At 36.0% G+C, this 19,619-nt stretch overlaps 1 protein-coding gene across 1 annotated transcript; it reads left to right on the top strand.

The window, feature by feature from the left end:
- Window positions 1-9,940: 9,940 nt before the first annotated feature.
- On the top strand, window positions 9,941-19,401 carry AMBN (ameloblastin; the record flags this gene model as incomplete). Its single annotated transcript, XM_084232986.1, has 11 exons — window positions 9,941-9,964; window positions 10,924-10,992; window positions 11,564-11,614; window positions 12,467-12,514; window positions 13,004-13,114; window positions 14,753-14,989; window positions 15,890-15,928; window positions 16,178-16,237; window positions 16,333-16,377; window positions 16,773-16,817; window positions 18,856-19,401. The coding sequence occupies 11 exons, from the start codon at window positions 9,941-9,943 to the stop codon at window positions 19,399-19,401; spliced, it is 1,275 nt and encodes a 424-aa protein (XP_084089112.1).
- Between the last annotated feature and the right edge of the window lie 218 nt (window positions 19,402-19,619).

Genomic DNA, 19,619 nt, shown 5'->3' with positions numbered 1-19,619 from the left:
TAAAAGCCCTTGAAATTCTTGGGATACAAGGAACATACCTCAACATCATAAAGGCCATCTATGACAAGCCAACAGCCAGTATCATTCTCAATGGTGAAAAGCTGAAAGAAATTCCATTAAGATCTGGAACAAGACAAGGATGTCCACTCTCACCACTGCTTTTCAATATAATACTGGAAGTCCTAGCCAGAGCAATAAGACAAGAGAAAGGAATCCAAGAGACAAGGAATCCAAACAGAAAAAGAAGAAGTCAAACTATCACTATTTGCAGATGATATGATGATATACATAGAGAACCCCAAAAACTCCACAAAAAAACTAATTCAACTCATCAATCAATTCAGTAAAGTGGCAGGATACAAAATCAACACGCAAAAGTCAGTAGCCTTCCTATACACAAACAATAAATCTGAAGAAGAAGAAATAAAACAAACCATCACTTTTATTATCAAAACAAAAAAAATCAAATATTTGGGCATAAATCTAAGAAAAGAGGTAAAGGACCTATACAAAGACAACTATAAAACACTGTTAAAAGAAATAGAAGAAGACACAAAGAAATGGAAAGACATCCCCTGCTCATGGATTGGAAGAATAAACATTATTAAAATGGCCATCCTACCAAAAGCAATACACAGATTCAATGCTATTCCAATAAAAATTTCAATGTCATTCTTCAAAGAAATAGAACAATTATTGATGAAATTCATATGGAATCACAAAAAACCCCGAATAGCCAAAGCTCTCCTGAAAAAAAAAAGAAGGGAATGGAGGCATCACACTCCCAGACTTCAAACTATACTACAAAGCCAATATCATCAAAACTGCATGGTGTTGGAACTAGAACTGACACACAGACCAATGGAATTGAATAGAAAATCCAGAAATAAACCCACAGATTTATGGTCAACTAATCTTTGACAAAGGAGCAAAGACTATGCAATGGAGCAAAGAAAGTTTGTTCAATAAATGGTGCTGGGAAAACTGGGTTGCTACATGCAAAAGAATGAAGCTTGACCACTACCTCACACCATATACAAAAATCAACTCAAAATGGATTAAAGAACTAGACATAAGACCTGAAACCATAAAATACATAGAAGGAAATATAGGCAAAACACTACGTGATTTGCATATCAAAGACATCTTTACAGACACATCACCCAAAGCAGTGATAGTGAAGGCAAAGATCAACAGCTGGGACTACATCAAATTAAAGAGCTTCTGCACAGCAAAAGAGACAAGAACAAAAACAAAGAGAAACCCCACCAACTGGGAGAACATTTTTGCACACAACACTAATGATAAAGGACTGATCACAAAAATCTGCAAAGAGCTGATGAGACTCAACAACAACAAAGAAAATAATCCAGTCAAAAAATGGGCAGAAGAGCTAAAAAGAAACTTCTCTGAAGAGGAAATGCAAATGGCCAACAGACATATGAAAAAATGTTCAACATCACTTGTAATCAGGGAAATGCAAATCAAAACTACCATGAGATACCATCTTACACCAGTGAGAATGGCACATATTAAAAAAAACTAGCAACAAGAAATGTTGGCGAGGTTGTGGAGAAAAAGGAACTCTCCTGCACTGTTGGTGGGAGTGCAAACTGGTCCAACCACTATGGAGAGCTGTGTGGAGATTTCTGGACCTACTAAACATAGAGCTTCCATATGATCCAGCATTCCACTCCTAGGTATTTACCCAAAGGACACAGAAACATCAATTCCAAAGAGCACCTGCACCCCTATGTTTATAGTAGCACTATTTACAATAGCTAAGCTTTGGAAACAACCCAAATGCCCAAAAATAGATGACAGGATCAAGAAGATGTGGTACATATATACCCTGGAATATTACTCAGCATTCAAAAAAGATAAACACATGCAACTTGCAGCAACATGGATGTAGCTGGAAGGGATCATGCTCAGCAAAATAAGCCAAAAAGAAAAAGAAAAATACCGGATGGTCTCACTCATAGCAGGAATCTAGAAAACTTAAATAAGGGACCAGGAAAATGAATAACTATAAGAAAGTGAAAATCAAAATCAACAAAAAACTATGAACCAGAGACACTTTTTGGGGGTTGGGGGGCAGGAGGGGAGGGATTGGGGTCAGAATGGGGGGGTTGCAATTGTATGGGGGAATATAAAAATAAAATTTATTATTAAAAATAAAAGATGTGGTGCATATACACCATGGAATATTACTCAGCATTCAAAAAAGATAAACACATGCAATTTGCAGCAACATGGATGGAGCTGGAAGGGATCATGCTCAGCGAAATAAGCCAGAAAGAAAAAGAAAAATGCTGGATGGTCTCACTCATAGCAGGAATCTAGAAAACTTAAATAAGGGACCAGGAAAAAGAATAACTATAAGAAAGAAAATATCAAAATCAACAAACAACTATGAACCAGAGATACTCTATGGGGCGTGGGGGCGGGAAAGGAGGTGTTGGGGTCAAAATAAGGGGCTTGTAATTGTATGGGGAATATAAAAATAAAATTTAAATTTAAAAAAAACTTGTATGTAAGACCTGAAGCCATAAAATGCATAGGAAAAAAATAGGCAAACACATCACAACCCTGGCTTCAGCAATCTCTTTGGAGACCTGACAAGGAAAATAAAAGCGAAAATAAACAAAGGGGACTACATCAAACTAAAAAGTTCTGCACAATGAAAGGAACTATCACTAAAACAAAAACACACCCCATTGAATAGAAGAAAACATTTGCACATTATACATCTAATAAGGGGACTGATATCCAAGATCTACAAAGCATATATGCTACTCAACAACAAGAAAACAAAGAACCCAGTCAAAAATAGGGGGAAAAAATAAATAGATACGTTTACAAAGAACATATACAGAGGGCCAACAGGCACATGAAAAAATGTTCATCATCATTAATGAAGGAAATAAAATCAAAACCAAATGAGATATCACTTCACACCAGAGAGAGAGAGAGAGAGATCACTTCACACCAGGATAATATCAAAAAGATTAGAAACAGCAAAAGCTGGTGATGCAGAGAAAAAGAAATACTTGTTCATTGTTGGTAGGAAATTAGATTGGTCCATCCCTTGTGGAAAATAGAATGGTGATTTCACAAAATATTTAAAACAGAACTTCTCTATGATCCAGCAATTTTGTTCCTAGGTATCTAGCCAACGAATGAAAAATCACTCATTTGAAGAGCTAAATGCATTCTTATGTTCACTGCAGCAATATTGACAATAGCCAAATAATGGAAACAATCTAAATGCCCAAAAACAGATGAGTGGATAAAGATGTGGTAAATACACACAATGGAAAATTACTCTACTATAAAGAAAAATGACATCTTGCATGTGTGGCAACATGGATGGAACTGGAGAGGATGAATGAGACAGAATAAGACCAATACAGATGACTTCACTTATATGTGGGAAATAGAGAAACAAAGCAACAGAACAGACAAAACCAAACCAAACAAGCCCCAGAAGTTTGACTGCAGAACTGAGGGGGAACATAGGGATGGGAAACAAAATAGGGAGGGGGCCCAGTGGTCTATGGTTGTTGGTGTTTTGGATGTGGTGTGGTATGCTAACAAACATTTGAAGAAGTTTGAATCTATACCCCTAAAACACATAATGCATCGTAAACCAACATTTCCTCAATAAAATAAATAATTCAACTTTTTCTAATTTTAAGTAAAATAAAATGCTGTCAGATCATATACCTCTTCTACTCAAAATCCTTCAATAGTTTTCTGTATCACTCAGAGTAAAAGTCAAAGTCATAACCATTGCATATGATATCCTACATGATTTCATCTCCTATAACTGCTTTTCATTCAGTTCTCCCCAGCCAACACTGGCCTCACCCACCAATCTTTAAACACTCTTGGAACGATCTGTGCACTGGTTGCTTGCTCTGCCTGGAATATACTTCTCCCAGATATCCACATAGACTTCTCCACTTCTTTCACAGATGTCCCCTTCACATTTTGACCCTCCATGGTCCCTTACCTACAATTTTAACATACTACAAAAATTCTTATTTCTTTCCTTCTTAATTTTTCCCCTTAGTACTTACTTTGCCTATTTACCTTGCTTACTGACTGTTATTACAATTGATGAGTTCTATAAGAGATTTTTGTTGGCTTTGTTCACGTTCATATTTCAGTGCCTACAACAGTGCCTGGTATATATTAGACTCTCAGTTGTTCAGTGAATAAGCATTTTTAAACTCATTTGATTTATAGTGAAATTCTAATGCTAAATGTATTAATTGCTATTTTACACTCAGCTCCTTTCCATTGAGAAATTTTAAATCTTTCTGTACATTTTGTTCTAACAGACAAATCTGAATTGAATACAGACTGCCACTATGTGACTTTGGGCAAATAACTGAACCCCACTCAGCCAAGTTTCTCCATCTATAATATATTGACAATAGTAAGAGAACCTAGCTATTATAATGTTATGAGTTTATGCAAAGATTAAATAAATAAATGTCTAAAGCCTAGAACATTAAAAGGACTATAAACAGACAAAAATAATTCAAATTTTACCCTTATTCTTTAGGACTTTATGGTAATAATATGTCAATAGATTACACAAAAATTTATTATCTATATTGTATAAGAATTAAAAATCAGGTAGGAACATTAGCCCAAACCAGCATGAACATGGGTCCTACAAAACATTTTATTAAAAACAGTGAATATTGGTGACTTATGGGGTCAAAAAATGGTATTTGGAGATTGATTCTCAGTTACACAACTTAGTAACTATGCAGGACATAGTACCATTTCTGAAACCTACTTCACATAATACTTCATTAGGTGTTAATGAAGATTAATTAAGATAAGGGATTGATTAATAATATAATTAATCATTAAGAATATTTCTAAGATTATATATAGCAGACTTTAGCATAAGATCTGTGAATACTTTCACTTTTACCCTTCTGCCATACCAAATCAGTTTTAAAAATTCATCTTCCCAATATCGGATTATGTCACTTATATGTGAAATATAGAGAAATCAAACAAGAAATCAGATAAAGCCAAACTAAGAACTAACTCTTGAAAGCTGATTACAAAACTGAGGTTACCAGAGAGGGAGGGATGAAAATAAAGTGGAAAGGGAGCACCATACACTGTGGTGATGGACCATGGGTGTTTTAATGGTGGGTGTGATGTGGTAACAACACCTGAAGGGAGAGATCTTATATTTCTAAAACACAGACATGGTGTAACCTAATGATACCTCAATAAAAAAAAAAATTTGGTCTTTCCCTTGCATAGCCATATTCTACCTTCATTTCCTTCCATTGAAGCTTAACAAATGGAACTGAGTAGGAGTCTTACCAATACTTACCCATTCACCCAGTCATCAGTCATTGAGTCAGTATGTTATCAAGTTTCATCCTTCCTATAAGGCCCAACAAGATGAATCTATTCTCTTCATACCTGACCCTTGGATTCCAAAGGATTTCTCCTACCTCAAAATTTTTATAGCATTCTTCTGTAGTAATTTCCCAACTTGGGCAGCATTATTATTTGAGGCTGGATAATTTTTTTGTAGGGGGTCATCCTGTCTATTGTAGAATGGAATGTTTAAGAATTTGCTCCTCTGTTCATTCCATGAATGAATATTCCTCCTCCCACAGCTGTTCCCCCAGCAAATTGTAACAATATCTCCTATCCCCCACACACTTCTAAATGTTGGGGGGAAGGGAGAGGAACAAAAGCAACCCTGATTGAGAATTACTATTCTATAGCAACTCATTGTAAAAGTAAGTTCATGTGGAATTATGTCTTCTGATATTACGTGTGCTTTCTAATTGAATTATTGTTGATTTATTGTATTCTTCATTAATTATTTTCATGTAGCTCTCGTCTTTAAATAAATTATCTGATTAATTTCCCTATAGGAGATGTACTGTTATATTTCTTTGTATCTGCCAATGACTAATTGGTTCAGGTCATCTTCCACTGGATGACTTTGACATCGTGTAGAAGAGCAAGGGCTCTGGAGTCAGATGCCTGCACCTAAATTTTGGTTTTACCACCTACAGACTGTCGCATCAGACAATTTACTTTACCTTTTTATAATTTGGTTTTATATTGTATAAAAGGGGAGAATAATGTCTTCATAAAATTGTCAGGATTAAAAGCATTAATGCAAACAAAATAATGCCTCCCCACACTAAATACTATGCAAAAATGATTAACCATAATCTGCATAGAAACCACAGCCTGCAATTTAACAGAATGGGTGATTCCTGTTCCACAGGAATGTTTTATATGGCTGAAAAGACATGAAAACTATATCTAAAAAACTAGAAGACCACATGCACTGTAAAATGTTAAATATCTATAGGCAACAAGCTGGCATAATATAGTGTATGAATGATTACCAAATATTTGGAATTCAGAGAAGGAAAAATTACAGAAGAATAGAATATTGGAGGAAGGAATGACAGAAAGGTTAAATTTGAGTAGTGGATGATTTCATTTATATGTGAAACACAAAGAAACAAAACAAAGGGGAAGACAAAACCCAACCAAACAAATCCTAGAAATCTGACTGTAGAATTGAGGTCACCAGAGAGTGAGGGGGAAGGGAAAGCGAAGGGGAGAGGGCCCAATGGGATATGGTGGAGAACCTGGAAACTTTGGTGATGGGTGGGGTGTGGTGAGATAACATACATCTGAACAGGGTGAACTATACCCCTAAATCATACCAATGTGTGAACTAATGATACCTTAATTTAAAAAAAAAACACAATTATGAAAATATGAAAAAATTAAATTTGAATAACCTTTGAAAAACAAGTTGCGAATATATGAGGAAAAGTCTAGGCAGAGAGACAAGCCTAACTAAAACCTCAGGAAGAGAAAAATTATGGCCTATTCTGGGGAGAGTGAGTAAACATGTCTAGCTGGAGTAGATATTTGAAAAGAACAGTGTGTCAAAACAAAGCCAAAATCAAAGTCTGTGTTTTGTCACAGGAACTCCACAAACCATTCTTATACATTGTAACTAGTTGTAATAGTAGCCCTTGACAACTAGAAAGCCCCACCATTCAATATGAACAATTTTTAGCATGTCTCTCTATTTCAACAAAAATTATAATAACTTGTGGTAATTGAATATTTTTTACATACCAGATAACAAGCTGAACACTTTATATTCATTATTATATTTTATTAAATTAAACTTATGCTGTGGTGTGGTGGACCATATTTCACAGATGAAAGTACCACACATGTGCAAGTTGAGTAACTCCACCTGTGCTGCAGAATCGAGGTCACAGGAGGGATTTGAGCTGCTGTGCTATCAGTCACTGTACTAACAGCTTCCATAGGATCTTCTTTCTCTCGAATTTTCTTTATAATGTTTTCTGTTTCCTCCTGCATCTCAAATCTTCTGTCATTCTGAGATTTTTTTTTTTTTTGCTGTACTATGAACACAGCTTTACTTTTTCCGATGGTGTGCTGGTTGTTCTTTATAGAGGGATAGTCTACATTAATGACCTAGCTTGCAGCAGTTGCAGTAACTTAACACCTATCAGAAACTTTCCTAACACTATCAGAAACTCATTCATACACTCATACTAATTTCCAGGGTTTTTTAATTGAAACATTTTTTCAATAGGTTGTATTAGGATTATTCCTGCTAATTTTCTTAATATCATAAGCCAAGAATAAAGAACTATTTACTCTATGCGAAATGAGACCAACTTAAATGATTACAACAACCATCATTATTACTATATTAATGCACATAGTAACACACAAAGTGGGAAATAAGATTGGAAAGGTGAGTTGAAATGTTAATTTGACTTTCTAGTTACAGAGGGTGAACTTTTTACATTATAACCTTAGGAGTCCTTAAAAAAAACTTTGAGCAGGGTTGTAACATGTTGAAACCAACATTTTAGGAAGATATGTTTGGTATCAGTATGTATGTAGGAAATTAAAGGGGAAATAATCTGGAAGATGACAATCCAGGGTGATTGTAAAGGATTTTAAAAAAAGTAAAAGCAGCAGAACTTAGGATATATTGGACCTGGTTTATGAGCAAAGCATAACATATGAATTCTACCAAAATATCATTACTAGTATGTTAAAATCATTCTCATAAACCATAAAAGACATAATATATACATCCCATTGCCCAGTTTGGCAGTCAGCTAAGAAGTTTAGTTAAGTCCATGGACTCAGCATTAACTTCCATGCAGAAGAAATGCCTCCACCAGCTCCCTCTTCTACCTTCCTATGGTGCTTAGATACCTAAATTCCTGTTCTCTTCCTCTTCTCTCTCTCTCTCCTTCTCTCTCTCTCTCTGTCTCTCTCTGTCTCTCTTCTCTCACACGCACACACACATCTTTGTGGTCCCATGTGTCATATAGTTTCTCTCACAGAAAGAACAAATCAGTTGACACACTGAGCACACACTATGTGCTATGCTGCATCTTTATCATCTCAGCAAATTGAAAAACCTAACACCTGTGGTAGCAAATGATTACCCTTTTGTTACATAAGAACAAGCTGGGACTCAAAGAGATGTTGGAGCTGTTTAAGCACCAGAACAGTAATAAAGAGAAAACAGATACCGGGAGGGAGGGTGGCCAAAGTAATAATTGCCATTTCAACATCAGCTTGGTACAGGATTTCAACATCAGTTTGGTACAAAATATTTACAATCCTTATTTCTTTGCCTCTTAAAAATAATTCTGAGACTTTTCTGGAAACATAGCTTTTCAAGGAAAGTTTCTGGAATAATATTATTTTAAGGGTTAGGCCTACACTTAGGTAAGGAGACATCCTTCTCCCAAAATACCAGCTTCCTTAAAGTTCCCTGTAATTGACAAGATCCCTACTTTCCTAAAGTGTGGACTGACTCATCGCTTCTTAAAAAATGAATCTTAATTGCTTATCCCTACCTCCTCTGAAATCACACCTTTGGAAAGATCAAGAGGGGCAGAGAAATAACAAAAGCAGCAGTTCAATAGACATCCAAAACATTCTTATCTGTCCTTGAATAAAATCCATCCATGTTGATGTTAGTCTTTTAAGCAACACAGAAAAAGGTGACTTTATAACCTAGCTAGATTCTAAACTTTTGAAAATAGTTCTATTTAAAGGGTGAACTGAGAGTTGTACCCATCAATTTGATTGGTAGAGAATGTTCTGATTTATTCTTCAAGGAATTGGAACCAAAGTTCTTCCTGAAGTGATTATTTCAGAGGACCGCACTGAAATTTCTTACAAAAGTGTGGCTTTAGGTATATTATCTTCAGTACGAAAATATCTATGCAAATTCAAAGGAAAAAATACAGCATATTCATTATCCATCTAATAATTTCATTGTCTCTTTCAAGTCCAGAAATTTCTTTTAGTGTTTCTTTCTAGATTGTATGTATGTTGGGAGAATGGAGGGAGTTACTTTTACCACAACAAACATGAGTGAAAATCTTGGGAATACTGGCATGCAGTCACAAGTTTTATATGCAGATAAAAGCCTGCAGAAAACAGATAATGGCTTATTTTGCACCTATTTTACATATATTTCCCCCAGCTCACCAAAATGATCGTCTTCAGAATTTTTGTTCATTATTCCTTCAATGCCTTCCCCATAATTGAAACCTCTGAATAAATACAGGGACTGAGTTACAATTTAAAATAATGAGAATCCACCAGGTCAATGTCCTTGCGTGCAATAAAAGGGTGTGGGTAATTGCAGGAGCAGATTTTTTTTCCTCCTCGTTTTGCCTTACTTTGATTGGTGGGCTGGCACTTTAAATAAGGGTTTCAGTTCTTCCCTGAAATGAGAGGTACAGAGGGAATCCCAGGCACAGTCCAGAAAAAAATTTAATCTTCTTTTCTTAGAACTATCTTGGTTGGTTGGCATCTCCAGGCCCTGAGAGCACAGTACATGACAGCATTGAAGGCATTGAAGGTAAAATGTGATTTTATAATTTCCATATGATTCCTCTAAGTTCTTTTTCCTATCTCCAGGCAACTTTTATAGAGGATTTGTCTTTATTTGTCACCAGAAATTAAATAACTTGTTATAAATCATTAGCATGTACCAGAGAAGACGTGGCTAATACCTGCCAGCTAAAGGGGGGTGGAGGGAGCAGGAAAGTTGCTCTATAGACCCTTTTTTTTTTAACTATTTGTGATTATTAGTAACAGTGCCTAATGTAGGAAAGTATTAAAAGACAAACAAATCTCTAGACTAATCAGATTTCTGTGCAGAGATCACTACAGAATCTTTTGGACTTTTAGAATAAACTTAAAGAGAGAATTCACATTTGAAAGAGAAAAACTCAATTTTGGAACATTTTCCACTAACATCAAATGAAATTAAATATTCATTTCATTCTTATTAGAAAAAATGAGTTTTGACTTGGTTATCTGGAGAATCTAGGCATAGAATGATATAACTTACACATCTGCAAATAAAAGTTTGTTATGAAGTGATTTTGGTTGATTACATTTCCAGTGCATTTTAAAATTTTCACTGGAGGCAAGCGAAGTATACTCCCATGAATATTGCTTAAAGACCAAATTTTCATGTAATGGAAGGGATTTTTTTAATCATTTTGTGAACTAAACACAACATTTAAAGACTACCAAGTTCATAATGTAGTGTAAAGACATCAAGTAATTCCTATATATTTGTTCAGGTTGTCGGTAGGTTTTTTTAATGAAAAAAAAAACTTAGGTATTGTTTTAATTTCTTTTCAATTCATTCCAAAAACTAGTAAATGTAAATTAGTTATTTGGCAACATTTAGTTGTTTTTGTTGTGTTTTGAATCTGTTTGGAAGTGCAGTATTTCATTTGAAATAGTCTTTCAACCATCAAAATAAAAATTCATCTTCTTTAAATCTCCAACTCCACTCTGTTTCAGATTTTACTTTTCAAAATGAAGGACCTGATGCTGATCCTGTGCCTCCTAGAATTGAGTTCTGCAGTGCCGGTAAGTCAGTCTTTTAGAATGTTCCTAAAAGCTCTGCCAGACACAACACTGAAGGACATTAGCTTAGTGACCCTACAGGGACTCATTTGAATTAACCCACTGGTATGGTTCCTAATATGAGTTGAAAGTTATAGTTGACCAGACCTCATGCTACTATCAAAACAAATAAGTCAAACAATTTTTCTGTTCAAAAATATATTTAAAATATTGTTCAAACAATGTCCAAGTCTTACTCCATTCATTTAAAATTAAATGATTTATGTGTTCTCCATAAGCGTATTGCACATTGTTTTATCAACTACTTGCTATCACTATGAAATTGAAGTGGAAAGTGGGAAATTCTCCAAAAAGTAAAGTACATTTTCTTCATCATTTTTGCAAGAACAGTATTAGCCGAATTGCTATGGTTACAAAACTGAAATAACTAATTCAATTTGTAGCTAGTAATTAAACAGTGAATTTACCACATGTATATAGTTTGCTCTTTTGCACTGAGGTGGCTTTTTATTTTCAGTTTGCAAGAAAGTGTATCTACCAAAGAGAACTCAAAATTATTTTTGTTTCCATTTAGATGTTTCCTCAACAACCTGGGACACCAGGCATGGCTAGTTTGAGTCTTGAGGTATGTATTATTAGAATATTTACGTACAATCTTTACAATGGTGTGTTTCTGGAATAAGAAAAATATGAGGAACTCTTCTGTTTTTGTCATCAAAAGTTAGAGATTCTTATACTTACCTGGCAGGGGAGATACCATGATGATGAAGGTGGTTTTCCCAGACAAGGCTTATCCATTGCACTCCAGATGTGCTGACCCCTGCAATTTCCCCAATTGTGGGACACTCGACTGCATAATTTGTGGTAGTGGGGACTGCGTTCACGCTCTCCCCTAAAAAAAAAAGGCAGATACTCTAACTCTGCAGTCCTAGAGAATCTTATATTTATTGTAGATTTATCTTAAAATTTTACTGTAATTTCACACTCTCAGGTGTTTATTAATTTGAGGGCATTTTTGTTTGGGAAGAAGGTGGGAAAGGTTTAGGAAGAAAGGAAGTATTGTTTTGATTTGTTTGTCTGTTTTTTTTCAAATTGCTCTTCAGCCTGAATTTGTAAGAAGCAAAGTAGGTAAATGGGGGATGAAAAGAATCAGTGAAGCAATGTCCACAAAATTACATGTGTATTTCAGTTGAATCACCTACTCTACCATGTTTCTATGTGGTCTTAATTAAACTTTTTCTCTCTTTTCATTAATGATAAAATGCAAGCTCACTATTTTAATAGAAATAACAACAATAGCAGGAACCACATGTATTATTTACCACTTTTCAGTGGTAATTTATATCTATGTTTATTTTATTCAGATTGACCCACCCCTAAGCTTTGTGCAAATAATACTATATGTTAAGAAATCAGCTGTGTTACACAGAAAACAAATATATGTGGTCAACACTAACTCACATTTTTTTCTTGACAGACAATGAGACAGTTGGGAAGCTTGCAGGGATTAAACATGCTTTCTCAGGTAAATTTATTTACAACTGTTTCTTATTGTAGGTAGGAATGATAGTGGTGGTAATAACAGCAGGAACATCGCCATTCATAAGATTTGTTTGAACAAACTATCTTAAAAACTGAAAGAACAAATAAGTAATTGAGAAAACCTAAAACAAAATAAGATTCTGGGGTGGAATACAAGGGTCAACAAAAGCAATATTGAAATTTATTTACTTAAAAAAATCCTTTTTGCTATTAACTTTACTATATATACAGCCTAAAATAGTCATTAATAGCTAAATCTCAAAGAAGTTTATGAGAATACTGAATCAAATTCAGATGAAATATAAGTCTGTTAAAAGAGTGTTTACCATCCATAATAATTTAACCAGTATCACTGTTACTTTTGTTATTTCTTATTTTCTATGGACCTTTTATAATTGAAAACTACATTTAAGCTAATATTGATATATAGCATGCTTTGTTGGGATTTTTTTTTTTTCCTCCATATATACAGTATTCACGATTTGGTATTGGGAAGTCATTTAATTCCTTGTGGATGCAAGGCCTCCTCCCACCGCATTCTTCTTTCCCGTGGATGAGACCAAGGGAACATGAAACTCAACAGGTAAGTTAACTACATCCATGTGTTTTAAATGTCATACTTGGGGCCTCCCTGGTGGCATAGGGGTTAAGTCTCAGCGCTATCAATCTGTCACCATGTGGCCTGGATTCAATCCCCAACCAGGGAGCTAACCCATATATGGTAAAGCAGACCTCTCCTGTCTCCCTTCTGCTCCCCTTAGCAGTGTATTTCAGTACATCTGCCTCTTCTGTGCCCCACTCTGTCTTTGGTGAATAGTCTCACACCCCGCACCTCTGGCCTACACCCCAGTTCTGCTATGCATAAATAAATAAATAAATATTCACCCAAAAAATAAACAAATGTCAAACTTTAAGTCTTTCCTACTTGCCTTCTCTATGTTGTCATAGACTAGCCATAGGTAGCTGATAGTAATGAACAAAAAATTATACAATAAAACAAAAATCTCTATTTTTAGGACTTAAAAAGATAAAATAGCCTCAATTTTCAGCTGATTGTATATTTCAGATAGGAAGACGTGGCCTCCAAAAGATATGAGACCTGTGTTAATGATATTAATAATAACAATCCACAAACTATCCTATAGTAGGCTATATCCTGGGCAATTCTCATCTTTATCAAAATTGCCTAAGTAGTTTTTCAAAACCACATTTAAAATAATGCCAAATACCCTGGTTAAAATACCACAAATTCGATAAAAGTCAATGTCTATATCAGTCAGTTAGCCATTATGTGTTTAGAGCCTAATAAACCAAATTGTAGGTTGGGAGTGAAAATTAAAACATTTAAGAATGGCTCCAAGGCTCATGAAATGGCTCCAAGGCTCACTTCTGACTGGGAGATAAGACGACACAGCACAGTAGCAGGGGCCACATTGTGAGGGGCACATAGTGAACATCGGGAGAGTTAGAGGTGTGAAGGGCTGAAGAGCTGAAGCAGAGCCAGGTTGTTGGAGGAGTCTGCCACCAATTTAAATAATGGGGAGCCATTCTTCATAGAATGATTGTTTTAACTGGAGTTTTAATTCCATATGGCCTTCCAAAAACATGTAGTATTGCCCACCAAGTCACATTTAGTGGAACAGTAAATTTTGTTAATTATGATTATTTTTCCACCTGAGTGTTTCCAAAAAGGACTCCATGATGCAGGAATTTGATTGATTTCTTTTCCACTTTCCTTTCTCCTTTCATTAATTGAAAAAAAAATTTAAGTCGCTTTCATGTGTCAAGCACCTATTCAGAGCTATATTAAGTCCTGGGGTTATAAAGATAAATAAGACATTTTACTTTATCTCAGTTGACTGGGGGATAAATACAACAAAAACTTATAATCCAGTGAGAAAGTGGTAAAATAAAGATATATCGAGGCAGCTATGGGAACCCAGAAGACATTAGTCATTCTACAGGAAGGTCCATGGAGCGTTCCATCTTCATGAGCAGTGGTAGTCCCGGAGGAAGTGGGGAAGTCAGACATACACAAAACCTCTTTAAGTAACATTGACTCTATGTAATCCGTGCTTTCTTTATAAGCACAGCTTCCAGACATGTCCCCTAGACTCCCTTCTAAGTAGAAAGCTCCCCAAGCTCTTTTGCTTTAGAAATTCTAGACACCACAGTTCAGTGAGTCATCCCTTCCTGACACTCGTTTCAAATTTCTCTGCAGTATGAATATTCTTTGCCTGTGCATCCCCCACCTCTCCCATCGCAGACATCCCTGCAGCCTCAACAGCCAGGCCAGAAGCCTTTCCTCCTGCCCACCGTTGCAACTGCCATCCAGAACACTGTGCAGAAGGGAGGACCTCAGCCTCCAGTGTACCAAGGACATCCGCCCTTGCAGCAAGCAGAGGAACCAATGATTCAACAGCAGGTGGCACCATCAGATACGCCACCAAAGGCCAAGGTAATTCCCCTCTCTGAAATCAGACCAGGATATAACTTGCAGAGAGAAAACTGATTTGCATAGTACAGTTAAGTAATTAGAGCCTTTAGGCATAATGCATGAAGATACCAATGCGTTTTTAAGCAGTGGACACATCTAGGGATAGAACATAAACGTCTATTCCTGTCTTTTGCCATTAGAGACAGTTCGTGAATTCTAAAAGATCCTGTGCCTGTAAATCTGATTTCTTACTTGCAAAAGTTGAAAGCTTCCAGAGGAAATAGGACAGTCAGAAAAATCTAGGCTTCCTATCATCAGGGTTTCTTTCAGTTTTATAAGGACTGATAGGGATGATTGATTCCTCGATTTTGCAAAAAGTATTTTGCATTATTATTTCTCTCATAGTAGAGAAGACAGTCATACAAAAATACAAAGGATAAGTACAATCAACAAAAAAAAAAGAAGGTACCACATAGCAGGTATATTGTAGGAATTTAACATTTCCCCACAATGTCCTGACTACAGTCCTAGAAGGATAGGCTCCCTATCCTTATTACCCTTTTTAGAAGGGTTTAAATACCGATTTTGAAATTATGAATTTTCCCATTATTGCACAAAAATTCAATAGCAGATCCAGGCCTCAAATTAACCCGGCATTCTCTAACCCCAAAATTCTTTACTTTCTAATCTGCAAAACATAGTGAATCCACAATAAACAGACTTCATCTCCCTGCCTATTATTTCAGTTATACCAGAAAAACACTACTATAATCTCTTGCGATATAACCCCAGAAGACTGAATGAAAGTGAAATAGAGAAACTCATCTCAGATTGTTTTATCATAATCATAAATAAGAACATGTTCAGTTCACTCTTTCTGTTTTGACTGTTTGATAATTTTAATATTTATCTGTGATGCAGCTTCCAGAAGTGGACTTTCCTGAATTACAAGGTCCATCTGTAAGTAGGGATCTCAATGAACCCTTTTCTTGGGGAAAATATCTATACTGCCAGAAAAAAGAGTGACCATTGTAAATTGTCCCACTTACTTATGAAGTATAATGGGTTCCTTTTAAAAAAGAGTATTTTATATTTCATACTAATCCATCTTAAAATGTGTTTCATATAACTCTTAGTAATGACTGTAAGGGATGTATGTGTGTGTTCTAGCAGATATGAATTACTTACTCTGTTTTCTACCACTTAAAGTTATTCCCAATAGCCCGTTTGATAGCTCGGGGACCAGTGCCACAAAATAAACCATCTTCGGTAAGTTTTTTAATGCCACTTCTCTGTCATTTACTTAAGAGTTTTTCCCTTGGAAATGCATTTTGTGATCATTATTGTATTGTATTTATATTTAGCTTTATCCAGGAATGTTTTTCATGTCTTACGGAGCAAATCAATTGGTAAGTCTATATTCTATGGAAAGTATGATTTTTATTGTGTCTTATAGTAAAAGTCAAAATTATAAACTCCAGGTCTCACAGAATAGATTCCATAGTATATGAATGCCCAAGTTAACAACTGAAATGATAAGGCACTTCCTATTTGGATAATTCAGGACAGAAAAACAGACATACACTCAAAGGTATTAAAGAAAAAATAAGAAAGAAAAAATATAAAGAAAAAATAAAGTTTCTATCTGAATTACCCAAGATGGCCACATTTATTAGACTTTCCATTTTACTCTGTCTCTGGACACAGCATTAATATTAAGCCTTCAGGAAAAACTCGATGACTTTTTACTTTGTCCTGAGTAGCTGATGGTTCATAATATGATGCAGTGTTTGTTTTTGAACAGAATGCTCCTGCCAGACTTGGCATCATGAGCTCAGAAGAAATGGCGGTGAGTAATGTCTTCAAACTCCTATTAAAATAGTGGCTAAGAGGACAGTCAGAGGCATTGGTCATAAAAGTAGCTGAATATAGAGGATGAGACTCAGATTGATCCACTCCAAAACCAAAAGTTTGATTATGAAGTAATCAAATAGCATGTGGAGATTTCAACACATTCCTTACATAGTCATTTTTGAGTGAGGGCCATTCTTGAACAGAGGGGTTTGCCCCATTTCTTAAATATAAGCAGAGGAGAAACCCCTCTTGAAAAGTCATCAACCATTCAACATCAAATCATTTATAACTCAAAACTGGGAAATGAAAAAAAAAACAAACAAGTTTAAAATGTGATTAATAATTTTAGACTACCAAAGTACAGTTAGTACAAGCATCTCAAAGATACATCTTTCTGATACACTGTGATTAAAAGTAGACTGCCTAGTTTTTTTCTTTTTTTCTTCAAATAATCTTTTTATTACTATATTACTTTTGTTGCAACATCATAATTCCAGAGGCTGATATGTCCACAACTTTTAGGTTAGAGAATTTGAAAAAAATTATAATTTATTTTCTCCTTTTTCAGCTTTCACAAATTATCTTTGTGTTTTAAAGCATGTTTGTTATGACCCTGATCTTTTACCTGTGTCTTGAATAAGTGGTGTTTAAGTAGCAATAAATTAATTAATCTTAAGATGTGATTATTATAAAATATCAGGTACAATAATAAGTTAATTTGAGTAGATTCTTACTCTGTTAGCTTTGTCCATGTGTATTACAAGTCTAAAATTTGAGATCAGTCAACTCACAATTTGACTTTTTTCCTCAGAAATTTCTATTACATGTGTGAGAGCATAACACAAACCCGCCCCCATCTTAGCAAATCATTATCAACTAAAAATCTTATCAAATTAATAACACACTGGTTCTCTCACTGGAAGAAAACGTGTCTCCCCACATTTTTGAATGCCCATGTGCGTTAGACGTATATAAAGGTGTTATGGAGGTAAAATGACTCAGACAATGTTGCTGTTATCAGGATTTTACAGTCTAATCATTAGAAAAAATAGGTGCAAAAGCAAAGAGTGTCAAATCATGTTGTGTAAGAGAATTAAGAGAGGGGAAGGGAGTGTCAGTTAACTTAGCCCAGGGGCTCAGAGTGCCTTCCCTGGAGGAGATGAGGTAAAATAGGACTTAGAGAGTGGAGACCAGAAGAAGGTTAAAAGGAAAGTATATCTATATGGTATCCATCCTAATGGCTGAAATTCAAAGGCTAATGATCATCTTACAGCTCTACTTAATTTATTATATTCTGCTTCACCTTCAAAATATTTTGCTGTGGCTTATGAAGAGCACAATAAATATAACAAAAAAAGATCAAAGACAGAGTTTGAAATGAGTCAAAATTTTGAGGAAATGAGAACACAGATATTAAGTCACAAAGCCCTGCATAATTGCTGTTAACAGCCCATGGTTTGGACCCAAAGTTTTTGTTAGCAAAAGTGAAAAAGGAAACATGGTCCATTCTAGAGTTCCAAATGTCCACAGAAAATAGTTTACAGACTACTTCAGTTCCTCCAGACAAATCAAGATTTTATTTCTTACATGTATTCTAGGAGAGAAGGAAGGGAGGGAGGGAGGAAAAGAGGGCAGGGAAACATCCTCCAAAATATCCCTCAACAAACTCAGATATGGATCAGTTTCTGTTTTATAAAGGTGGTGCCATTTCTGCTGCTTATTGTTTTCTTAAAATTAAATTCAAAATTATCTTATTGTCTGTAGTCTTGGTTCTGCCCTACTGCCACGCTTCTCCCCTTCTACCTTTCAGCCAGAGGTAGCAGAGGGTCTCCAGCTACCCTTTCACAAAAGTAGGCATCCCCCACTCAAGAAAGTGCAGAATCTTCCCCCTTATGTTTCAAAGCCACAAAATGTGCTTACAAAAAGCTATCAGTCTGTGTTCCCTATCAGTTTTTTATGGTGTCTAGGTATAATTACATGACATAGTTGATAATCTGTGATAACAGTGCCTTTGGTAAATGTTTTTTTCAAAGGGAGGAAGAGGAGGCCCCATGGCTTATGAAGCCATGTTCCCAGGATTTGGAGGCATGAGACCCAGCCTCAGGGGGATGCCCCACAACCCAGCCATGGGTGGAGACTTTACTCTGGAATTTGACACCCCAGTTGCTGCAACCAAAGGCCCTGAGAAGGGAGAAGGTGGTACACAAGGCTCCCCCATGCCCGAGGCCAACCCTGTTAATCCCGAAAACCCACCTCTCCTTTCAGAGGTAGCACTTGGTGCCCTAGGGGGGCTTCTTGCTCCCCCTAAAGGCAGTGTTCCCAGCCTGGTAAAAGGCCCTGCAGGGCAGAGTTGGGGAACACCCAAGGTCACCCCAGCAGCAGCTGACCCATTGATGACTCCTGGATTAGCTGAAGTTTATGAGACCTACGGTGCTGACATGACCACACCACTGGGTCTCCAGGAAGAATCAACCACAGATGCCACTGTGTCCCCAGACACTCAGCAAACATCGCTGCCAGCAAACAAGGCCCAGGAGCCCCAGGTTATGCATGATGCCTGGCATTTCCAGGAGCCCTGAGAGCTCTGAAATGTCAGCTACTTTCTGTATGCACAGGCGCCCCTGCTTTGTCCCCATAGGATATCTTTTTGCTAAAATACTTTTTATGCTTCTGCAGCAACAGCAGTAAAAGCACTAATCATATATTAATAAATACAAGTGGTTAGAAATAGTCTAGGTACCCTTCTTGCTTTCCTTCTCTTATTGAAATAAAATGTGTTACCTGTCTCTGTGATTTA

Source organism: Talpa europaea (genome assembly GCF_964194135.1).
Source record: "Talpa europaea genome assembly, chromosome: 5".
In the NCBI taxonomy this organism is placed as follows: Eukaryota; Metazoa; Chordata; class Mammalia; order Eulipotyphla; family Talpidae; genus Talpa; species Talpa europaea.
The sequence above is the reverse complement of the archived record's forward strand: the minus strand, read 5'-3'. Positions and strand labels throughout refer to the sequence as shown.